Source organism: Medicago truncatula, chromosome 7 (genome assembly GCF_003473485.1).
Source record: "Medicago truncatula cultivar Jemalong A17 chromosome 7, MtrunA17r5.0-ANR, whole genome shotgun sequence".
In the NCBI taxonomy this organism is placed as follows: domain Eukaryota; kingdom Viridiplantae; phylum Streptophyta; class Magnoliopsida; order Fabales; family Fabaceae; genus Medicago; species Medicago truncatula.
The window spans coordinates 12,997,766-13,022,388 of NC_053048.1; the positions used below are offsets into that span (position 1 = coordinate 12,997,766).

A 24,623-nucleotide genomic window follows, 5' to 3' on the forward strand; every position below is an offset into this window, starting at 1 on the left:
TGACTGATGAACAAAGATGTGTGCATGACAAGATCATGGAGTCTGTTGGTTCTGACGACAGTGGTTTCTTTTTCTTATATGGTTACGGTGGTACTGGAAAAACCTTTATATGGAAAAGATTGTCGGCTGTTGTTAGATCGAAGGGGTTAATTGTATTGAATGTTGCATCCAACGGTATAGCGGCTCTTCTATTACCAGGTGGAAGAACCGCGCACTCGACGCCGACAGTCCCTATTGAGATTAATGAGGTGTCATCGCTTACGATGGAAAAGGATAGTCCTAGGGCAGACCTGGTGCGTGCTACAAAGTTGATAATTTGGGATGAGGCTCCAATGATGCACCGATGGTGTTTTGAGGCAGTTGGCCGATCATTGTGTGATATCATGTCCAAGAATGATCCCCTAAACGCACTTAAACCTTTTGGTGGAATGACAATAGTTTTAGGTGGTGATTTTAGGCAGATGTTGCCTGTAGTCCAAGGAGGAACGAGGCCGGATATTGTTGATGCCTCGGTCAATTCGTCAAAGATATGAGCTTATTGTAATGTGTTGAGGCTTACTGTTAATATGAGATTGGGTGCATCTTCGGTACCTGTAGAGCAAGAAGAAATTGCTAATTTTTGCAAGTGGATACTCTCAATTGGAGACGACAATGATGCTTCGGGTGACAATGGTGAAATGAAGGTAGAAATTCCTGAAGATTTGCTGATATAAGACACAACAAATCCGTTGATGTCACTTATAGACTTTGTGTATCCCGATCTGAATGATAACCTTGGTGACCAACTATTTTTCCAAGAAAGGGGAATACTCGCACCAACGCTTGATTCAGTTGAGCATGTTAACGAATTTATAATGTCGCTGATTTCAGGTGAAGAGAAAGAGTATTTAAGCTCTGATTCTATTTTTAGATCGGGTGAAAATTCTGATGTCCAAAGCGAGTGGTTCACACCAGAATTTCTTAATGGTATTAAGAGCTATGGAATTCCAAATCACAGGTTGAAACTAATGGTGGGATGTCCAGTTATGCTGATGAGAAACATCGATCAGGCCAATGGACTGTGTAATGGTACTAGGCTGACAGTTACACATCTAGGGAAGAGCACGATAGCTGCTACCGTAATTATAGGAAAAAGGGCAGGTACTAGGGTATTCATTCCCAGGAAGAATCTTATTCCGAGTGATCCAGGACTACCCTTCAAATTCAGGCGCAGGCAATTTCCATTGACGCTTTGTTTTGCAATGACAATAAATAAAACCCAGAGTCAATCTTTATCTCGAGTGGGGATTTATCTTCCTAAGCCTGTGTTCACGCATGGACAACTTTATGTCGCTGTCTCTCGAGTAACTTCAAGAAAAGGTCTGAAGCTGCTCATCCTGGATGAAGATAATAATGTTTGTAAGGAGACCACAAATGTTGTGTATCGTGAAGTTTTTCAAAAAGTATGATCATTGGTTATGTTTTAGAATTGTTGTTGCTATAATTTATAAAACTAAAGTTGCCTATTGTTTGGAAGTCGTTTTATTTTTAATTTCTTTGTAAGGCGTACTGGTCATTATCGACATGCAATTTCTATATAAGCAGATCCTCCTGTCATTGACTATTAATTCATGCACTTTTCAGGTTTAACAATCCGTGAAACCTTTTTTTTTTTTTTACATCGTTGTTACCCTAAAATACAATATTTACATTAGACTATTTGTTTTGTAAAAATTAAAAACAAATAACAATCGGCATTTCTGTAGCCCAAACTATATTTATACACACCCGTAAAAAATTAAACGTTTGCATTTACCGACTACGTGTATGCATGTGACAATGACTATTATATAAAAAAAAAAATACATATTTTTTAGTTTTTATGATTAATAAAATACATTTTGTCAACAAATATTATTACACAGTAAGTCGGCGTATTTTTGCAAGAAAATTACATATGCTAAGTTTAACAATGAGTGAATCTTATACTACAAATAATAAATACAAGTATAATAATCCAAATATTTTTATCGTTATATGCAATGTTTAGATATTTCAAAATATATACAAAATTAAGATGATATTTTTTTCATATCAAATTTAAAATCTATACATTTGATCAAAAAAGTTTTTTATTTCCCCGTACCAGCACGGGTCACTATACTAGTAGTTTATTAAGTATAAGCTAAATTTCTAATATAATACCCTTTTGAATATAGGTTCTAAGTAACAAAGTTTATCATTTTTTTTACAAGGGGTGAAAACCCAACAATGACCTATATTACAGGGGAAACCAGGGGATAAAGCACCATTAACCCTATTTTTTATATTGGGGGAGGAACAAGCTCTGGTGATTTGATGAACAGTAACGATGATGAAAAATAACATTTTATTCAGGGATTTATCCTCAATCTTGTTTGATGGTAGATCTTGATAATTGTATGATGAAATTCTACCTTTTTTTGTTCATTACGAAACAAAGATCAGTCCTTTTTCAATTGATAACACAAAGGCACAAACGATGCTGTTCATGATTTCTTCGTCGTTTTGGATTGTTATGGTTCTGTTCTCTGTTCACGGTTCGACGTTTTGGGTTGTTGTAGTCTGTTGTCATTTTCACCAGACCGCCCCCAGCTTCCGTCGATTTCGTGATTACTAAGTTAGTGATCACGGGTGGTATGGATTGAATGTTTGTTGGTGTTTTACTACAATCTTTGGAAGGATATGACCAGGGGAGATTCGACTAGTGTAAAATCAAGGCCATTGATGGTGTTTTGGTGATTCAATTTGGGACGGTAGCTATCCTAGGGTAAAGGATGAACAATGCACAAAACGATATTGCTTTCTTTTTCACCGTATCATCTATCCCCTTTATATATAATAAAGATATAAAATAGTTTAAATGGGAGGAAAAAATGGAAGAAAAAGTCCAAACCAAAAGGTGTAAGATATAGATAAAATGTGGAGACTTAACGTCCTTTCTCCTTGGTCAGGAATATTTTGATAGAATTATGGTTCAGAAAGTAGATCAATTTCACTATTTTGGAAGGAAAACAAGTTTTGTAGCCATTGCCCTGTTTCTGCATTATCATATTGTTACGCATTGAAATTAATTCATCACACTTCGGACTTGTTCCATTGATACAGCATATCCAACCCAGGAATCATTACTATGCTACATGTCAACTAGAGCAGGATGGTCAAAAAAATGGTGCATAATTCAATTCCCAAATTTCGAAAATGTATTATCATTGTTGAGAATCAATATGCAGTTTAGTTAGGAAAATCATATATATCCAACTCAGAAAATATTACTGTATGTAAAACGCAAATTTACACATATTATATTGGTCAAAAGTTAAAGAAATCTACTGAGAAACAAATACAAGAAAGAGCAATTAGTATTTGGCATTCCCAATTTCTTCTGCTTTCTGTTTGAACACGAAACATGTCTGTATTTGTTTTTAGCCTGGATGGAAGGTTCCTTCGATTTAAACCAAACAACATGAACAAAGTTCAGTATCACTATATCACACAGTCATATCAACATTTTTAAGTGTTTGTTCAAGTAGAGTACTTACAAGACATCAGTTTCCCTCATTTGCCTGCAGCGCGGCAGTTAAAGCCTGCAGATTGTCCACATGACATCTAGGGCACATGGATTTGTTCTGAAGTTCCTCACCAAGTGAACTGTATGTTGCTTCTAATTTCGAACACAACTTGTTTCTAGTTAAGAAAATAGCTGCTCTAATGATGCTAGTCAAATTAACATTTTATCTACTATAATCATGCTAGGATCTTTAAGCCGGGTTATAGAGAAGAAGCATACTTCCGTGTAGCAATTAAACTCAAAATTTAATTTATTCTAGTTTTTACTTTTATTTTCATTATTTATATGAAACAAATAGAATGTCAAAAGTCTACTTAGTGACTATTTGGATTTTGGCAGGTTACATTCTTGCATTGGTCAAATTTCTCATTAATTTCTAGTCTTACAATTGAACATGAAACATGCCAAAAAAGAAGCTTATCTAATAAATCGATTTTATGTGCTGTTGAATGTGGTTGACATGTCTATACTACATTTGTGTATTGATGTGATCAGGATTCTACTTTTACGTTAGTGAAATTATTTCCAGATTTCAAGTTGTGTAACATGTGAGATGAGAGAGTGTAAAAACAACGTCACCAGCTTGATAGTTAGAAGGATATATGGTGAGATCTTGCAATTCTTTTGTTTCTGTGACTATCATATTCATTAAAGACACCTTTCTTTCACAATCAATCAGCTCACACTGGACCTGCAGCAGGTTCACATCACCATGAGAAAGAGTTATTATAGAAAGAAAAAAAAATTGACTTTATAGCATTTGATTTTGAGCTTACGTTCTCATAAATTTTCTGTTGCGCTTGGAATTCATCATCCTCTTTACTTGTTTGAGATATTATCTCTGAAAGCCTGCTTTCAAGAGCACCTAGAGCAACATCAGCATCATTTTCTTTCAAAGTTACTTGCACCGGATCTAAAACAAAGTCAAAGTCAATCTCAGAATTCAAATATAGAGGACTAAAGTAAGATGAGTACAGGCATCTCATGCAGAGCTAAAATAAAATTATGCAGAGAAAGGACTGAACTGCTTGAAGAAATCCTCAACGTAAATGAATAATCATGACTTACAACATCCAACATCAGGAAACTAGTAATCAAGCAAACTACAACCTTAGGAAACAGTACAAATCAAATATGAATTATTAACAGAAAATATACAGAACCTGAATCAGAGATATGAAGTAGATATTAGAGTTAGTGATTGTTGGTTAGAATTATAACAGAATTTTAAATCGATATATTATAAAGAGATATGGACAGAAGATACAGGGTATCATGTGTAGCTCAAGATCAGTTTTTAGAGGGAGATCTTACGCTCTCGACATACATCAAGGAACTCATATTCATTCTTTCTTCCCAACTATTATTGTTCATCACTAATTCGGGATAATGGAGATCTAATTTTTTCTGTAACACTGGTTCAATACCTAACAATTGGTTCAGATGTCAGACCAAGAGATCCCATTACAAAAAATGAAGATTTTAGGAGAAAATTGTATGGTTCTGTGGCCTTTTCTTGTATAATAGACAGAAGACTAATCCTTTACAAAAATATAGCAGAGATTACAGGAAATTTTCCTCAAGTCTAACCTAGTATTAAATTTTTCTAGCAGTAGTACGGTAAAATTTTCTGATGTTTACTATGATAACATTTGAAAGCGGCAACTTGGAATGCTTTCTTAAAGTGTCCATGTGCACATATTAGCCCCCCCAAGTGTGTTTTCTTCTTAACAAATCCGTCCCTTCATCTTCACAGCTTGGTCTTTCCATCAACTACATTTAATAATGTATAACGAAATAGTTGATCAGGCACATTAACCACATGTGTAACATTAAGTGGCATTGAAGTTGCCTACATCAGTGCCACATGATGCCGACTTGGAAAAAGTATGGATTTGTAAGACGGAATAAAGGATATGTGAAGTTGGTAATATCTTATTAGACTAATTTTTGCATGTAGACACTTCCAAGGACAAAAGGAAAAGTTGCCACTTCCAGGAACCACGTTATAGCATTTTAAATGAATATTTTTGGTACAAATACACATATTCTATCAGGACACTGTAATAATATTGTTGTACTAATACAAACATGTATCAAAAGATCAACATAAAACTTGGATAAGTTATTTAGTAAAAGAAACTAGAAGTTAAGGTCACTGTAATCAGAACCAGAAAATATATACTGCTCAATCTTGTCCAAATAAAGTAAATGCACTTCGTCAGCAGGAATGAAAAAAAGTAAAAACTTATCTCTTGGTTCTCTACTTCTCACGACCTCATAATTTTACAAACAATAAGCTTCAGAAGAAAATTGTCACCTGTAACAGTGGGAAGAATGGAAGAACCTCTACAAGCTTCATATTCTACAGCATCAATGTCGCCAGTTACGAGGCTCTCTTGAAATTTCCTATATTAATATTAAATGAGGGATCAATAACTGTTGTAAGATTGTGAAAGCTGATGCTATAAAGGCACACTTTAAATATGACACTTGCGAACTTCTGCAGTGAGTATCAGATAAGTGACTAGGTGCAAGTTACGTGACTGGAAGTTATCAGGTAAGATTGAGGATTTTCAAGAATACCTCATGTATGCCTCAGTTTTTTATACAGCCAAATTTCAATAGATATGCAATGGTGGGAGGATTTTCACGCATATCACAACCTCAAAGAACTTGTCGCAAAAAAGAGAACATGTTTGCGTGTAAAAAGCCAAATTAATAGAAAAGTAGTATAATGTTACAAACATACAACAAGAGAGCAGCACAATAATTTATAATTTCAAAAATAATAAAAGCAATTTAATTTTTTTTGTAAATTGTATACTAGGCAGGCAACCTCTTGATAATGAAGTAGTTCAGAAAATTCATCAGATATGTTCAAACTCCACCAATTCATCAGATATGTTCAAACATGGATTCAGATTTCAGAAGGTAAAGGTAACAACAACAGTGCTAAAACACGAAGACAATAATACAAGCATTGTATATACTAGAGTATAATTTGATTTCCGAAAGCGAAAACTGCTATTTTACTGCTGTGCCAAACGATGACTCAATGGGACGAGTATGCATAAGATTTTCTTCAACAAAACAAACCTTATTTTGGCATTCAAGTCAAGCATGTTGTGGATGAATTGATCACTGCAAAAAAAAAAAAAAAAAAATGAAAAATATGCAAGACTTGTTTCCAAAATGAATGGCACAACATTGTCAAAGCAAAAATTATTGGAACAAGCGCTGGAGAGTGGCAAGTCATTACCGTAAAGTCACTTCTTCATTCTTTGAACATGAAATCACAATTAACAGAAGATACATGATTGAATGAGATCTTTGAAACTTAAACATCATAACGATTGAAATTCCAAATACAATACAAGAGAATTTTCTTTGTTGTGAGAATATTCACCTTGAGTGTTTCCAAATCAGATTCCACAACAGACATATCATTCTGAGTTAGAGACACCCTCGCCTGCAATCAATCACATTTTCAAGTTCAACATATGGATCAACAAACCATTAAAACTTCACTTGAATATAAACTATTTGAATTGACTTATTTCAACTTATCTACTTACATAAACACTTGAGAGACTATTTAATAGAGCTTAAGAAAATAGCTTATAATATGCTCATAAACTGTTATCAGCTTATTTCAATAAGCTCTTCAAGATAGCTTATGAAAATAGCTTATATGACCATAACTGTTTTCAGCTTATTTTCATAAGCTCTTCAAGATAGCTTATGAAAATAGCTTATGTCCACAACTTTTCAGCTTATTTCCATATGCTCTTCAAGATAGCTTATGAAAATAGCTTATACAATGTCTATAAACTGTTTTCAGCTTATTTCCGTAAGCTCTTCAGAATAGCTTATCAAAACAGCTTATATAGAAATTTGACTTTGATTATCTTTTTTCCATACAAATAACTTATAAATAAGCACTTGTAACTCTTAAAAAAGTTGTTTATCCAAACAAGACCTAAAAACAGCTTATACAGTAATTCGACTTAATTAATCTTTCTATTTAGAAAAAACTTATGTAAATAAGCACTAAAAACACTTAATTAAGCTGTTTCTATCCTAACAAGACCTAACCACAGCTTATACAGAAATTTGACTTTATTTATCCTTTTCTTCAGAAATAACTTATAAATAAGCACTTATTTCACTTAATTAAGTTGTTCATCAAAACAAGACCTGAAAGCAGCTTATACAGAAATTCAACTTAATTAATCTTTTTCTTTAGAAATAACTTATACAAATAAGCGCTTATAACGCTTAATTAAATTTTTTATCCAAACATGACCTAAAAACTCGTAACTAAACAATTAAGTAACTAACCTCTAGGGTTTGAACGGAAGCTTCACTCAAGAACAAATGAAGTTCAAAGCCTTTAAGTTCCTGTTCCACAAGTTCTTTACAGCGTTTCGATTTCTCTAGTTCTTCATTAGCATCGCTTAATTCTGATTTAAGCGTTTCGATTTGCTTTCTCAGAGTAACCACTCTTCGTTCTTCGAGATTTCAAGGAAGAATCAGAAACATTGTTTGAATTGAAATTAAGGCGCGAAAATTGAAATGAAAATTGAAGCTATGAGAAATTCGAAGGAAGAAGGAGATGATACCTCCTTGAGATTTCTCGGTGGCGAAATTGCGGATTATGCTTAGAAGTTGTTTCTGAGGATCGTTTCCAGTTCCCGCCATTGTTGTGAGTTTCTGAAGCTTCTTGAACAAACTATGCGTATTTATACCTAGAATCTTGCCTCCGAAATTATTTATTTTTCGGATAGAAATTCACTTAACTTTAAAATAACTTGATTATAGAAAATGTTAAAATAAAAAACATTTTTGGTTTGGAGAACAAAACTATTTTTCACATGGAGGTATTTTTATTCTAAATGTGTCAACGATGTTCTGGTGAGCTTAACTCCGTTGATGATGACAATGTATAATCTATGTAAAGTTTGGGTTTAAATCTCAGACACCACCAGAAAAAACATGTCAACGATATTTTTTTTTATAGAAAGTGTCGAAAATATATATATATATATATATATATATATATATATATATATATATATATATATATATATATATATATATATATATATCTTTTAGTTGGAATTCAAATGTTTATTAAAAGAACTTTGTGAGAGCAGAGTTCTTTGCGTTAGACTCTATTTATAAACAATTAAAATCAAATGTATATTAGAGACGATGAGAGAGAAATTCAAATGGAGAAGGAAATAATACCCCTTCTTCCTCTTTTTGCAGGAAGCCATGTCAAAGGATCAAGCCATATTTGGTTCATTTTGGGTGGTAATCCTTAACCACTAGTCCAATATAAGCCGCGGTGCTTTGTTTATGTTACGAATATGGGTAATAGTTATTTTGATATATATATATATATAATGAGCAGTTATAATAGATCATGTTGTTTTTGGATTTTCAAACTGTTGTATTTGGATTTCTAAATTCTATTATCTATCGAAGTTGTTATTAGGTTGAGTCACAACCAGGTCGCTCTCTTTAAAACGTTTCGTGACACTGTCCAAAATTGTGCAAGGCAGACTATCAACCACGCCACATCCAGGATAAAATAAGTCCAGCTACAACTGTGCGGTTAACTACTGCATTGCAGAAAACCGTTCGAGAATTACACCCTCAAATATGGTACTAAGACCACTCTTTAATACTGAAATCACTTTAATATGGTATTGTTACCACTTTGTTATGGTGTTGAGACCACTCAAATATGGTGTTGCCACCATTCTAACTTTAATTTCTCCAAAATATCAATATAGCACTATGGCACTACGACCACTCAAATATGGTGATACCACCATTTCTCCTCAAATAGAAAAACATTGAAATACTTTTTATATATACCATTAAGATCATTCTTAATTTCGACGGGACATTGTTATTCCAAATAGGAACATATATTATCGAATGGACTATGTTTTAAGACCATTCTTAATTTCGAAGGGACATTAAACCGAAAAAGGGACTATGGTCTTAATAACACTCTTAATTTCGAAGGGACAGAAAAAGGAGATGAAGAGAAGAAAGACTCGTCAACACAAGTCAAGAAAGGGAGAAGAGAGAAAGAGTTTCCGACAACTCAATGAAACTCTTTGGTGTGTTTTTTGAACTAAGTGAAGTCCTCTATTTATATAGTGATTCTGTAACTGTTTTAGCAAAAATTGGACAACAGTTACTCTAATGGATAAGATCAAAATGGAGTTTATCCATTAATCAGTTCAACAACACTTGTGGATAGGATCAAAAGAAACAAATCCACAAAAGTGAAGGAAACAAACTATTAGATTTGAATGAAGGAAATTTAAGAAATTCAATAAAATTCTTATTCTTATTACAACCACTATAACCTAAATTTATGGAAAGTTATATTTTCGAATAAAAATAATAATTACTATTATTTTTATCATTATCAAGTATTTAAAATTAAATACTGCAATTTAAACACTACTAATGTGTGATATAACGCCCTAGTCGTTATTTTATTTATTTATGATTTATTTAGAGTCTTTTATATGATTTTAAATAATTATTGTTGATATGTGGTGTGTATTATTTTATTATATGGTTTATTTTAATATTAATTAGAATAATGAGAGAATTATTATTATTTTGGAGGTTGGGGATTTAATTAGAAATTAATAGAATTAAGGGGGAGTTAAATGAAATAAAGGGGAGTTATGTATTGGGAGTTAGGAAAAGAAATAATCAGAAAGCAGTTTTACGTGCAAAACATACAAGTTTTGGGAGAAAAGGGAGAAGAGCCAAGTAGAGCCAAGTGAACCAGATTTTTGTGCATTTGTTCGTCTGAATTAAGGTGTAATTTTTGTGCATTTGTTAGTGAGTGAGAACCTTGATTTTTTAAATTGTTGTTATAAGGTGTAATTTGGTTAGTTTTGAGTGCCTGGATGTTTTTAGAGAGGCCTGGGACAATTTTTAGATTAAAAAGATGAATAGGGAGCTTAAAAATGAAGATTTAGTGAGAAAAATGTCAAAACTCCCGAGAGCACCCTTTTTCTCGTTTGCCTCGTACTCGCCACGGCGAGCAGCCTTTTTCCTGAGCTCGCCATAGCGAGCAGATGCACTCGCGAGGCGAGTTGCCCAGTATCTGAGCTGTTTGTTCTTCAATTGAATAATAATGGATGAACTTGATGTATGAACATGATTATGATCATTTGTGAATTTTTTGGAATTGTTGGATTGATTATGATGATCTGTTGATGACTATGATGTATGTTTACATTTAATTAAATCATACATGTTGTTTAATTGTGGGGTTGTAAGTCATATATATATATATATATATGCATTGTTAAGTTGTATGTAGATATACACAAGTGGAGTCCGTTGCATAATAGGATAGAGTGTCATATAGGATAGAGTCGTGTTGAGCCACATAGGATAGAGTGTCAACTTTAATGTTGTCTTCTGTTGTTCTGAATTGTTGTTTCTTATGTAGAATTTTGAGATGGCTGGGAGAAACGATGCTGCTATTGCTGCTGCACTTGAGGTTGTTGCTCAAGCTGTAGGACAGCAACCGAACGCTGCTGTTGGTAACGATGGTGTGAGAATGTTGGAGACTTTCCTAATGAACCATCCACCAACTTTCAAAGGGAGGTATGACCCTGACGGAGCTCAGAAGTGGCTCAAGGAGGTTGAGAGGATTTTCAGAGTCATGCAGTGCAGTGAGGTGCAGAAGGTGCGGTTTGGGACGCACATGTTAGCTGAAGAAGCTGATGACTGGTGGGTGATGAGTCATTTATTATCTATTTTAATATATTATTTAGTTTCGTTTTAATTAGATTTAAGTTTATTTTATATTAATATTATTTCCTTTTTGAACTATTTTACTACAATTGCATATTGTTATATTTCATGAACGAATATTTGATGGATTGAGTCTTGGAGCAAAAGAAAGGGGTTTTGAAAATACGAAGATTCGGAGACAAAAATATATCTCCCTCAAGTCAGAAACTTGGCATGGCCCGTGCTAGGCTTGGCACGGCCGTGCCACACTCCAGAACTACTTTTGCTGCTTTTGCTTAGATTTTAAGCTACTTTGTTTTAGTTTACTTGTGGAACATTCTAGTGATTGCTTAGATTTTAAGTCGAATGTAAACTATAAATAGAGTAGCTAGCCATCACAAATATTCATCTTTTGTTCTCTGAAATAATAAGTGACAATTGTTTCTTTGAATAAAAGTTCATCTTTACTTTCTTGTTATTTACTTTTATGTTTTCTCTCTTCTTCTCTATGTCTACAATGAACGTTAGTGAGTAGACTTCTCTTTGTCTTGGGATTGTTGGATAAGTCTAAATGACATAATCCTAAGCAAACCAAGCTCTAAGCCTTAATCTCAGTAACCCTAATTTCTTATCTAAATTCACCGCTTTAACATGGATCAACCATTATCAAACTGTGGAAACGAAAGTGGAGGGTTTGATAATTGTTTATCCATCATCTCAAATATCAATTCATAAAACGAAATTGGAGCTTTGATATTCGAACAAGTGAATTTAGACAAGGATTTCAAAGGCAGCGAAATAGTCTTTGAAATCTTTGAGACATATAGTTTCGATCTTCAAGGGAACTAATAATGATCAAGTCAGGGAAATAGGCTTGGTTGTTAGAGGAACCAAAATCTAATAGTAATCAAGTCAGCGAAATAGGCTTGGTTGCTAGAGGAACAAAAGAGAAACTGTCTTGAGAAATTAGGTCTATCATAAAGTTATAAGCTTATAGTTTGGTTTGTGAAGGACTTGTCATTTAGATGAACCAATAATCCCAGGGCTTTTATCTTTTCTTTTATTATTTTCTTTTAATTAAAAATACAAACTTTTCTACCTTCTAAACCTTCAGTCTAATCATCATTTAAAGTTAATTGAATTCCTAACTCCCTGTCGGAACGATACTCTATTTTTACTACTTCGATAGAACCGTGCACTTGCGGTTTTATCCCATCAGTGGGTGAGTCTGTTACCCATTCTTGAGCAGGATGGTGCTGTGGTGACCTGGGCTGTGTTCATGAGAGAATTCCTGAATAGGTATTTTCCGGAAGATGTCCGAGGAAGAAAGAGATTGAATTTATAGAGTTGAAACAGGGGGATATGTCTGTAACTGAGTATGCAGCTAAGTTTGTAGAGCTTGCAAAGTTTTATCCTTATTATACTGCGGAGACAGCTGAGTTCTCCAAATGCATCAAGTTTGAGAATGGCCTGAGAGCTGATATCAAGAGGGCTATTGGTTATCAGAAGATAAGAAACTTTTCTGAGTTGGTAAGCAGCTGTAGGATTTATGAAGAGGATACGAAAGCTCGTTACAAGGTGATGAGTGAGCGCAGAGGCAAGGGACAGCAGAGTCGTCCGAAGCCGTATAGTGCTCCTGCTGACAAGGGTAAGCAGAGATTGAATGATGAGAGGAGGCTCAAGAGGAGAGATGCTCATACTGATATTGTTTGTTTCAAGTGTGGAAAAGGCCACAAGAGTAATGTTTGTGACCGAGATGAGAAGAAGTGCTTCAGGTGTGGTCAGAAAGGACACACTTTAGCTGATTGTGAGCGTGGGGATGTTGTTTGCTACAACTGTAATGAAGAAGGTCATATCAGTTCGCAGTGTACACAGCCTAAGAAGGCTAGGACAGGTGGCAAGGTTTTTGCGTTGACTGGTACGCAAACAGTGAATGAGGACCGACTTATCAGAGGTACTTGTTTCTTTAATAGTACTCCTTTAATTGCTATTATAGATACTGGTGCTACTCATTGTTTCATTGTTGTTGATTGTGCATATAAGTTGGGTCTGGTTGTATCTGATATGAAAGGAAAAATGGTTGTTGAAACTCAAGCTAAGGGTTCAGTAACTACTTCTCTTATTTGTCTAAGTTGTCTGTTGTCTATGTTTGGTAGAGACTTTGAAGTCGATCTAGTATGTTTGCCGTTGACGGGTATGGATGTAATTTTTGGGATGAACTGGTTAGAGTATAACCGTGTTCATATTAATTGCTTTGGTAAGACGGTGCATTTTTCTTCTGCTGAAGAAGAGAGTGGAGTTGAGTTCCTAACTACGAAACAGTTGAAGCAGTTGGAGCGTGATGGAATTCTGATGTTTTCTTTGATGGCATACCTGTCATTGGAGAATCAAGCTGTGATTGACAGATTGCCAGTTGTGAACGAATTTTCGGAAGTTTTTCCTGATAAGATTCCAGATGTGCCACCAGAGAGGGAGGTTGAATTTTCAATTGACCTTGTTCCAGGAACGAAGCCGGTATCGATGGCACCTTACCGTATGTCGGCGTCCGAGTTAGCTGAGTTGAAGAAACAGTTGGAGGACTTGCTTGATAAGAAATTTGTAAGACCGAGTGTTTCACCTTGGGGAGCGCCGGTGTTGTTGGTTAAGAAGAAGGATGGTAGCATAAGGTTATGTATAGATTACCGTCAGTTGAATAAAGTGACGATAAAGAATAGGTATTCACTTTCGAGGATTGATGATTTAATGGATCAGTTAGTTGGTGCTCGTGTGTTCAGCAAGATTGATTTGAGGTCAGGTTACCATCAGATTAAGGTGAAGGATGAGGATATGCAGAAGACAGCCTTTAGGACACGTTATGGTCATTACGAATATAAGGTGATGCCTTTCGGTGTTACTAATGCGCCTGGTGTGTTTATGGAGTATATGAACCGAATTTTCCATGCCTATCTGGATAAATTTGTGGTTGTGTTTATTGATGACATCTTAATTTATTTTAAGACTGAAGAAGAGCATGCAGAGCATCTGAAGATTGTATTGCAAATGTTGAAAGAGAAGAAGTTGTATGCCAAGTTGTCAAAATGTGAGTTCTGGTTAAGTGAAGTAAGTTTTCTTGGCCATATTATTTCTGGTAATGGTATTGCAGTTGATCCATCAAAAGTTGATGCAGTATCACAATGGAAGACTCCGAAGTCAGTGACTGAGATTAGAAGTTTCTTGGGTTTGGCTGGTTATTACCGCAGGTTCATAGAAGGATTTTCGAAGTTAGCACTTTCGTTAACTCAGTTGACCTGTAAGGGTAAGTCTTTTGTGTGGGATGCTCAGTGTGAGAATAGTTTCAATGAATTGAAGCGAAGGTTGACGACTGCTCCTATTTTGATTTTACCGAAGCCGGAAGAACCTTTTGATGTTTATTGTGATGCGTCCAAGTTGGGCTTAGGTGGTGTTTTGATGCAAGATGGTAAGGTGGTAGCTTATGCTTCTAGGCAGTTGAGGATTCATGAAAAGAATTTTCCTACACATGATTTGGAGTTGGCTGCGGTGGTTTTTGTTTTGAAAATTTGGAGACATTATTTGTACGGTTCCAGATTTGAAGTGTTTAGTGATCACAAAAGTCTGAAATATTTGTTTGATCAAAAAGAGTTGAATATGAGGCAGAGGAGATGGCTTGAGTTGCTAAAGGATTATGATTTTGGTTTGAATTACCATCCGGGTAAAGCTAATGTGGTTGCAGATGCTTTGAGCAGGAAGACGTTGCACATGTCTGAAGGTGAAAAACACAAGAAGGGGGGGGGGGGGGTTGAATTGTGTTTTCTTTTTCTCTTAAAAAAGGATTCTTCTTCTGATAAAACTTCAGAAGCAGTTTGATTGCTTCTGATGAAATGATCAGAGTCAGATTGCAGCGGAAAAGAACAGAGCAGAGAAAAGAAAGACAAAGACACAGGCAGTTATCCTGGTTCCTTCCACAACACGGAAGTAGTCCAGTCCCCCTTGCACTTCCAAGGAGATTTCACTATAATCACAAAGATTACAACTGCTCAATACTTTCAAAGTATGAGACTTCACAAAACAATGCTCAAGCACACACGCAAGAGTCTTCCAATGCTCAAGCACTAAGCAAGAGACTTCTAATGCTCAAGCACGCAGGCAAGAGACTTCTAATCAAACAAAAATACAGAGAATTGAGTTTGAATTGAACACTTGATATACAATCAGTGGTGTTCACAATACAATACAGAAAAGACTCTAGACTTTGAATTTCTAAGATGTATCAAATCAGTGCAGAAATTCAGTGTGCTTTTTAGAATCAAATTGACAGAGTTTTGGCGCTTTTAAACTTATGTATCTCTATCTAAATTCTTCAAGTCTTCATTCCTTTATATAGAGGTGTGAAAGAGACGTTGAGATAATCAGCACGTCTAAAGAGTCGTTTGAAATCCTTTGATTATCCACCAGTGATCCTTTGCCTGATTTGGGTGTAGTCCTTTGAAGAATAAACTTCAAATTCATTCCCATCTTGAGTGTACAAATTCTGCAGGCATGGCTGTTGTTTTGTCTTGTAGCGTAGACAGAAAACAGAGTAGTGGAGGTAGTGGTTGTACACTTGTACTTTGTCAACTCTATTAACGAGAGACAAGAGCTCAGTGCTATCCATATATCCGTTGATACCTCCCTTTCAATTCTTTGTTCTTCTTTGATAAGACTGAATTGAGAATCAGCAACTTTGAATCTTCAGTTTGATTAAAGGATCAAAAGTAGCTTCTGGTGAAGATATTGCTTCTGATGAAAACTTTTGCTTCTGATGACTTTCTGCTTCTGATGACTTTCTGCTTCTGATGACGTCATCTCTTCAGGAGCAGTTTAGCTTCAGGAGCAGTTTTCTTCAGATGCTCAGAATTTCTTTTTTTCTTTCCATTGTTCTTCCAAGACCTATTGAAATAACTTGAGTAGCCTTTGGTCCTGTACACTTGAACAATTATTAGTAATAACCAATTGACAATTTTTAATACCTTGTTATCATCAAAACTTAATAAGGTTCATTGTGAAACACATTTTGTTCCAACAATCTCCCCCTTTTTGATGATGACAAACAATAGTATTTAAAATGTTCAATTGTTGTTGATCTAATTAATAAGTTGACTACTGGGACAGAGGTTTGTAAGCTCCCCCTGAGTCTAATAGTTCTTTAAGGTGAGGTTTGTAAGCTCCCCCTAAGTTCTATTCTTATTAATTAAATTTCAATAAAATACTTATAAAATCAAATCAGAAGTATTTAAAAGAAATTTAGAAGTGGTTATAGTAGGGCTCAGTGCCTTAACAAATACTATACATTTACTCCCCCTTTTGTCATCAACAAAAAGAATAGAAACAAAAGAAAGAGTATCAGAGCCAAAACAAAACAAAAGAATAAACATATAACCTTTCAGAGCAAGCAGCATTGAAAACAGTAAATATCATCAGAGTTAAAGCTTGTAAAACATATTGAAGGTGAAAAAGCACAAGATCCAGAAACAATGATAATATATATAAAGAAAGATTAAGATACAAAGACACAGCTACTAAGAACAAAAGTAAAAAACAAGCTAGAGTTGGGTGTGCAACTAAGGTTGGGCTTGCTTATACAACTGTTCTAAGAGATACTTGATCTGATCATCCTTCTTCTGAAGTAGCTCATCCTTTTCCCTCATTCTTCGTTTATATCCAGCCTGAATTCTAGCAGCCCTAGTGATGTACTCTTCTTCTGGATAGAAAGGAGTGATGTCCAGCAGAGGCACATAATTCAGCTCTTTCTCCTTAGCTGCTTCATGCATATCATCCAAAAGCTTTTTCAGCATAGCAGAGTGAGATGACACACATTTAGATCTAAGCTGATCCAGCAGCTCATCAAAGCTCTTCTGTAGATCCATCCACTGATCATAATAGTGAATAGGAGGTGCAGGAACTGTTCTGCGAAGAATCAGTGCCTGAATCTCATCACTAAGTCTAATCAGCTGTTCCTCTATTTACTCAGACTCCAGGATATGGTCAGGGATGGGTGAAGGTTCAGTTTGAGTTGTATGTGATGTGGAAGGTTGGTCAGAGGTTAAGTCTATTATAGTGGGTGAGTCTGGTTGTTGTTGTTGTTCTGTTGTTTGGTCAGAAGTTGTTTGGTCAGGAGCAACTTGTTCAGAAGCAGTTTGCTCCTGAACAGTTTGCTCAGGGATGGTTTGGGTTTCTGTTTGGGTTTCCAAGACAGTCTTTTCAGAAACTGTCTTCGAGGCCTTAGTGGGTGTTGGTTGCATTTCACCACCTAGATGTTTTTCTAAGTTGTGAAGGGTTGAGGATTCTTGGTGTTGGGGGGTTTCTGAAGTAGTTGCATCTGAAGCTACTTCAGAGGCTTTTTGTGGAGATTGGTTATTTGGTGAGTTTGTTTGGGTAGGTTCAGGTTGTTGTATACTAACAGGTTCTGGAGTATCTGGATATAGTGGATGAGTAGTAGGCAAATTGAATTTCTCACAAAGTTTTATCCTATTTTTTGAAAATTCTATTTGAGTACTCTCATAGTCAAGTGTTCCAAATTCTGTTAGTTTGGTAGGTTTGGTTTTTAGAAGCTTGTCTATATGTTGGCTAAGGGGTTGGTCATCTGATTCTGTGGATGATGAAGAGGGTGAAGAGGGTAGAGATAGAGACTGAGTATTAGTTGGAGCTTTAGATGGATTACCTGAGGACTGAGCTTCTGGATGAATTGCTTCTGGAGCTGTTGAAACTGGATCTGATGAAGTTGCTCCTGAAGCTTGCTTATTCTTCAAGGCTTGAGAAAGCAGAGTTGCTCCATACTGAACTGTTTCTAACTCAGACGCTAAAGCAGCAATGTCAGGAGTAGGCACATACCCTGCAGCCTTGAGACGCTCATCCCTTTCTTTCTCAAACACTTCCTTCAACCTTTTCTTTTCTGCTATCTTGGATGCAGAAACCTCTCTAGCGTACTGCCTCATTTCTTCAGTCATTTCAAAACTGGGCATGACTATGGGCTCAGAAGTTGCAGTCCTTTTTGCCTTCTTGGGGCTAGAGTCTTCATCCCAGTTCTCTTCCAGTTCTTTCAACATTTCTTCCCTTCTTCCTTCAGCTGTCTTCAGATTTCTTGTTGAATTAGACCTCTTCCTTTTGATGGTCTGAAGAGCAGCTTCTCTTTTATTTTTGGGACTTGAAGGCTTTTCAGAAGCAGCTTGATCAGAAGCAGCTTGTTCAGAACCAGCTTGTTCAGAAGCAGGCTGTTCTGCTGTTTCTTGAGTACTCCTTGTCCTTTTTCTGATAAGAGGGACATCATCCAAATCCTCCACTTCCTCAAGAATGGTGGACATAGCAGATTTTTCCTTCTTAGCTTTCTTATGCTTCTGAGCACCCACCTCAGTAGCATCTTCAGCAAGGTATTCTTCCTTGGTGATCTGCTTCTTTTTAGATTTTCTGCCTTTGGCCACAGGCAGATCACCATCATACATTTCTTCTGGGATATCTTTCAGGCTGATTTTCTTGTTGTAGCTCTTGTAGTAGTCCAAGATGTAGGCCCTCTGCACATCCAGGGGATCTTTCTTGCAGATAGGGATGTGATGAGTGACTAGATCAGATATGACATCAGATTCATGCATATCTGTATCTAGTTTCTTGCAAGTTGAAATCAGCCTCATCTTGACTAGAGTTGCCCCATTGATTATTTTTCCTGTGACTGCTCCCAGCTTCTGATTATCATAAATACCCACGTCTTTCAGGGCACTTAGGAGTCCTCCTTCTTGAAAGATTATGGAGAGCAGCCTTCCATAGGGAACAAACTTCCTGTTCTCCATCTGGCTCTTCTTGAGTTCCTTGATCATGTATTTAAACATATACTTGGGAACGTTCATTGTTGTTTCCTGAGAGATGGTGTGATGCAGAAAGACTTTGTGACCAAGTGAAGGTTGATCATTTCCTCCACCTTTGGGAAAAATGTTTTCATTTTGGATCTTCAGCAGCATTTTCTTTTCCATGCTTAAGGTGCTGTAAGGCTTAGCATCCTTTGATCCGTAGATAGTGTTGTTTACTATCTCCTTCCATGGGCTTGTTCTGGGGTTAGGAATCTCTTCTCCATCGTATGTCCCAGAAGCATCCCTTCTCATGGCTTGAGCAATCACATGCTCATTGATTGTTACAGGAATCCCCATGACGTTTGATCTAATCTCAGTCCCAGTGAAGGCGAGTAGACCCATTTCTTCTCTGGTTTTTCCCTCCAAAGTAGGATCAACCAGAATCATCTGAGCTTCTTCCTGTTTAGCAGCAACTTTGTCAAACACTGAAGCTCTTACCCAGAATTGTCTGACAAGCACTTCATAAGTAGGACCGTTGAGAAGACTGAAGTAACTCATTAGCTTCTGCTTCTTGTAGAATCTTACCAAGTCGCATCCATGATGAGTTAGAGAAGTGAAATCCACTGGATTTTCCGCTTGAATGATTAGATCCCATTCCTCAATCGACATAGTTCTTCCTTTGATTTCATAAGCAGGAGTATCTATATCCATATTCGATGAAGAACCACCGGCAGAACTTGAAGATGCCATTGATATGAAGTGGTTTTAGGGTTCTAAAGAGTTTTTGAGAGGATGAGAGAATGCGTTTACTTTCGCAGAGGGTTAAGACGAAAAATAGAAAGTGTTTGTTGTGAAGTGAGTAGTGTGTGAATTGACTTAGTGTTTTTATTAAACCGTTTGCAATTCAATAGAGACAAACAAACATAGCATTAATGACAAATTGGGGGCGCGTGTAAGTATGTTAAAAAGCGAATAAAACATCATTGCCCTTTTTGTTATACTCCAATACAAATAGACCACGTCAGAGACTCTTCAGAAAACTACTTTTTGGGTAATGGGACAGCTGTTTACATAAAGTAACTACCAACGTTCCCACTAACCAAGCTATTCAGAAGCAAAGAATAACACTTCTGAAGTTTTAGTGCTGACGTCATCTTCAGAAGCACATTTTCCTCAGAACCTCAGTTAAGAGCTTCTGATGAACCAAAATGCTCCTGAATAAACTTCAGAACCAAACTTCTTATTCAGAGGCAAGCAATTTTTCAATCAGACACAAAATGCATGTTCAAATTTTTCTTAATAAAATCAAATCTTTCAACAGACAAAGGTTTTGTAAATATATCAGCCCATTGATGTTCAGTATCAATGAATTGTATATCTAAAATTCCTTTTTGAACATAGTCTCTGATAAAATGGTGTTTGATTTCAATATGCTTGGCTCTTGAATGTAGAATTGGATTCTTTGACAAACAAATAGCAGCAGTATTATCACAATAAATGGGAATACTGTTAGCATTGATCTGATAGTCTTCCAACTGATGTTTCATCCAAAGTAGTTGTGTGCAACAACTTGCAGCTGAAATGTACTCTGCTTCTGCTGTAGACATAGCAATAGTTGCTTGTCTTTTGCTTGCCCAGGATATCAGATTCTCTCCCAGGAATTGACAATTTCCACTGGTTGATTTTCTTTCAATCCTATCACCAGCATAATCAGCATCACAGAATCCAATCAACTTATAATCTAGGGATTTCCTATACAGGAGTCCAAGATTAGTTGTTCCTTTCAGATACCTGAAGATTCTCTTAACTGCAGTTAAATGAGATTCTCTAGGATCTGATTGAAATCTTGCACACAAGCATACACTGAATAAAATATCAGGTCTAGATGCAGTGAGGTATAACAGAGAACCAATCATACCTCTGTATAGCTTCTGGTCTACTACTGTTCCAGTATCTTCTTTGCTTAAGGTGCAGGTTGGATGCATTGGAGTGTTCATCACTTTACAATCTTCTAGCTTGAACTTCTTCAGAAGCTCCTTTGTATATTTTGTTTGATGAACATATACTCCTTCTTTACTTTGGTTGATTTGAATTCCCAGAAAGAATTTCAATTCTCCCATCATACTCATTTCAAATTCATCCTGCATTAACTTAGAAAATTCTTTGCAAAGAGATGCATTAGTAGAACCAAATATTATATCATCAACATATATTTGCACAATCAAAATATCTTTCTTAAGAGTCCTTCTGAAGAGTGTTGTGTCAACTTGTCCTCTTTCAAAATCATTTTTAATTAAGAAATTACTTAGTCTATCATACCAAGCTCTGGGAGCTTGTTTCAAGCCATATAGTGATTTCTTAAGTTTATAAACATGGTCAGGATGCTTAAGATCCTCAAACCCAGGAGGTTGTTTAACATACACTTCTTCTTCAATGACACCATTAAGAAAAGCACTTTTGACATCCATTTGATATAATATTATGCCATGATTAATTGCGTAGGATAGAAGTAACCTGATTGCTTCCAATCTTGCAACTGGAGCAAATGTTTCAGTGTAATCAATGCCTTCTTGTTGACTGTAGCCTTGAGCAACAAGTCTGGCTTTGTTTCTGGTTACTTCTCCTTGTTCATTCAGCTTGTTTCTGAATACCCATTTTGTTCCAATAATGTTCTTCTGAAAAGGTTTGGGTACCAGATCCCACACATCATTCCTTTGGAATTGATTTAGCTCTTCTTGCATAGCTAATATCCATCCATCATCTGTGAGAGCTTCTTCAACAGTATTAGGCTCAATTACTGAAAGCAGTCCTATTAAAGACTCTTCTTGTCTAAAATGTGATCTTGTTCTTCTAGGACTATCTTTGCTTCCAATGATTAACTCCTCAGGATGTGAAGATTTGTGCTTGAATTTAGGTTGAATAACCTGCTGAGTGTTATCTTGAAAGTCCTCAGAAGCACTTTCATTCTGTACTTTTGAGCTAGGTTCTGCTTCTGAATTAGACTCAGCTTCTGGAGTGATTTCAGTTTCTGGACTAGATTCAACTTCTGTATACTTTTCAGAATCAGAAGGTTGATCAGATTCTGATGCATCTTCAGAATCAGTTGTACCTGCATTACTTTCACTTTGCTCTGAAGTTTTATTTCCAGGCTCTCTATCATCAAATTTTACATGCATAGATTCTTCAACACATTGTGTTTCTGAATTATACACTCTGTATGCCTTTGACCTTTCAGAGTAACCTAAAAAGATTCCTCTTTGAGCCTTGGCATCAAATTTCTTCAGATAGTCTTTAGTGTTTAAGATGTAACAGGTACATCCAAACTGATGAAAGTAAGAGATATTGGGTCTTCTTCCTTTAAAGAGTTCATATGCTGTTTTCTCCAACATAGGTCTGATATAGATCCTATTTTGAATATAACATGAAGTATTGACTGCTTCTGCCCAAAAATGTTTAGCTAAGTTGTTTTCATGGATCATGGTTCTGGCCATTTCTTGTAAGGTTCTGTTCTTTCTTTCTACAACCCCATTTTGTTGTGGAGTTCTAGGAGAAGAAAACTCATGGAGAATCCCATGTTTTTCACAAAAAAGTTCAAATGGCTCATTTTCAAATTCTCCACCATGATCACTTCTGACTTTCAAAATTTTCAATTCTTTTTCAGATTGTATTTGAGTGCAGAAGCTGCTAAACACTTCACATGCATAGTCTTTACTTTTAATGAATTTTACCCAAGTCCATCTGCTGTAATCATCAACAATGACTAATCCGTATTTACTTCCATATAAAGATGCAGTGTTAACTGGACCAAAAAGATCAATATGGAGTAATTCTAAGGGTCTGGAGGTTGATACAATGTCTTTAGATTTGAAAGAACTTTTCACAATTTTCCCTTTCTGACATGCACCACAAAGTGCATCTGAATGATAATCAATGTTAGGCAATCCTTTGACCAGTTGTAACTTGCTAATTTTAGAAATTAATCTCCAATTAGCATGTCCCAACCTTTTATGCCATACCCATTTTTTATCATTCATTGACAGAAGGCAAACTACCTTCTGATCAGCCAGATCAGAGAAATTTATTTTATAGACATTCTCAACTCTCTTTCCCTTGAATGTAATGGATTTGTCATCCTTGTTGACTAGTGTGCAGTTGGTCTTACTGAACGTTACATCATACCCATTGTCACAAAATTGACTAATGCTCAATAGGTTATGCTTCAGACCATCTACTAGCCACACATTATTAATTGAGATGGAGGAATTACCAATAGTACCTGTACCAATGATCTTTCCAGTTTGGTTGCCACCAAACTTCACTTCTCCTCCATCTTTCATTGTAAGGGTAAGGAACAAAGCTTTCTCTCCAGTCATGTGCCTTGAACATCCGCTGTCTAGGTACCATGACCTTTGTTTCTCTCTTGCCCTTAAGCACACCTGCATTTTTGGCCAATTCAGATTTAGGTACCCATATCTTCATGGGTCCTTTTGGGTTAGTTTTGGAGGTTTTACTTTTCCTCCCTTGTACCTTAGGGTGAATGCTGAGTGGCTTCTGATCATTCAATACTTTAGGTTTGACACCTTTTGGTATTGTTTTCTCAGAAGCAGTAGCTGCTTTGTTCTTCTGATCCTTTTGTTTTGGAATTTTAGATTCTGGTTTAATCAGATTCTGATGAACAGGTTCTGATCTTTTCAGAATTTTAATCTTTTGACTCTTAGGATCAGATTTTGTCATTACCTTGATCTTAAGATTCTCTGGCTTTGATGTGATCTTAGCCTGTGAACCTGAAGCTTCAGGTTTTGACTGAACAGCAGTTATAGCATTTGTACCTTCAGGCACAAAGGTGGATTTCAATCCATCCTTGATACAATCACAGTAGCTCTTGAGACTGTATTCTTTGGATTTCTCCTCAGAATATCCAATCCCTTTGCCTTTGTTCTTGTATGTGCTGTAGATCATAGAAGCAACTTTGCTTCTGTCTATTCCAGCCATAATAAAATCATCCAAGGCAATCTCATGTTTATTGCCTGAACCTTTATCACATTTTTCTTGTAGCTTCTGACAAAGACTCTTGAGTCTATCTTCATATGTTGTTGATATGAGGTTAAACCCTTTGAGTTCTTCTTCAGAAGCTTTCAGTTCCAATAGAGTTGATTTTTGTTGTTTCATCAAATCAACATATTTTTCTTTTAAATCTGTCAACTCATTGGTTCTGTGTTCAAACAGTGATAAAAGTTCTTTTAGAGAATCAACAAGTTCTTGTCTAGGGATTTTGGAATATACCTCATTTTCATCTTCTGAATCTGATTCAGCTTCTGATACTGCTTCTGATGATACTGTTGCCACTAACCCAACGGCTGCCTTAGCATCATCATCAGCTTCTTCTTTATCAGAACCAGATTCACTATCCAAATCTTCCCAGGTCGCCATCA

General features: G+C 36.0%; 1 protein-coding gene across 1 annotated transcript; it reads right to left on the bottom strand.

The window, feature by feature from the left end:
- Positions 1–3,272: 3,272 nt before the first annotated feature.
- LOC25497990 (uncharacterized) lies at positions 3,273–8,378 on the bottom strand. Its single transcript, XM_024770008.2, has 10 exons — positions 8,215–8,378; positions 7,934–8,103; positions 6,999–7,061; positions 6,852–6,871; positions 6,689–6,733; positions 5,910–5,998; positions 4,366–4,502; positions 4,192–4,280; positions 3,561–3,699; positions 3,273–3,463 (listed from the first exon to the last, which is right to left on the bottom strand). Exons 1-9 carry the CDS (start codon positions 8,291–8,293, stop codon positions 3,567–3,569), a joined length of 825 nt encoding a protein of 274 aa, XP_024625776.1. The 5' UTR covers positions 8,294–8,378; the 3' UTR covers positions 3,273–3,463; positions 3,561–3,566.
- Positions 8,379–24,623: the final 16,245 nt, after the last annotated feature.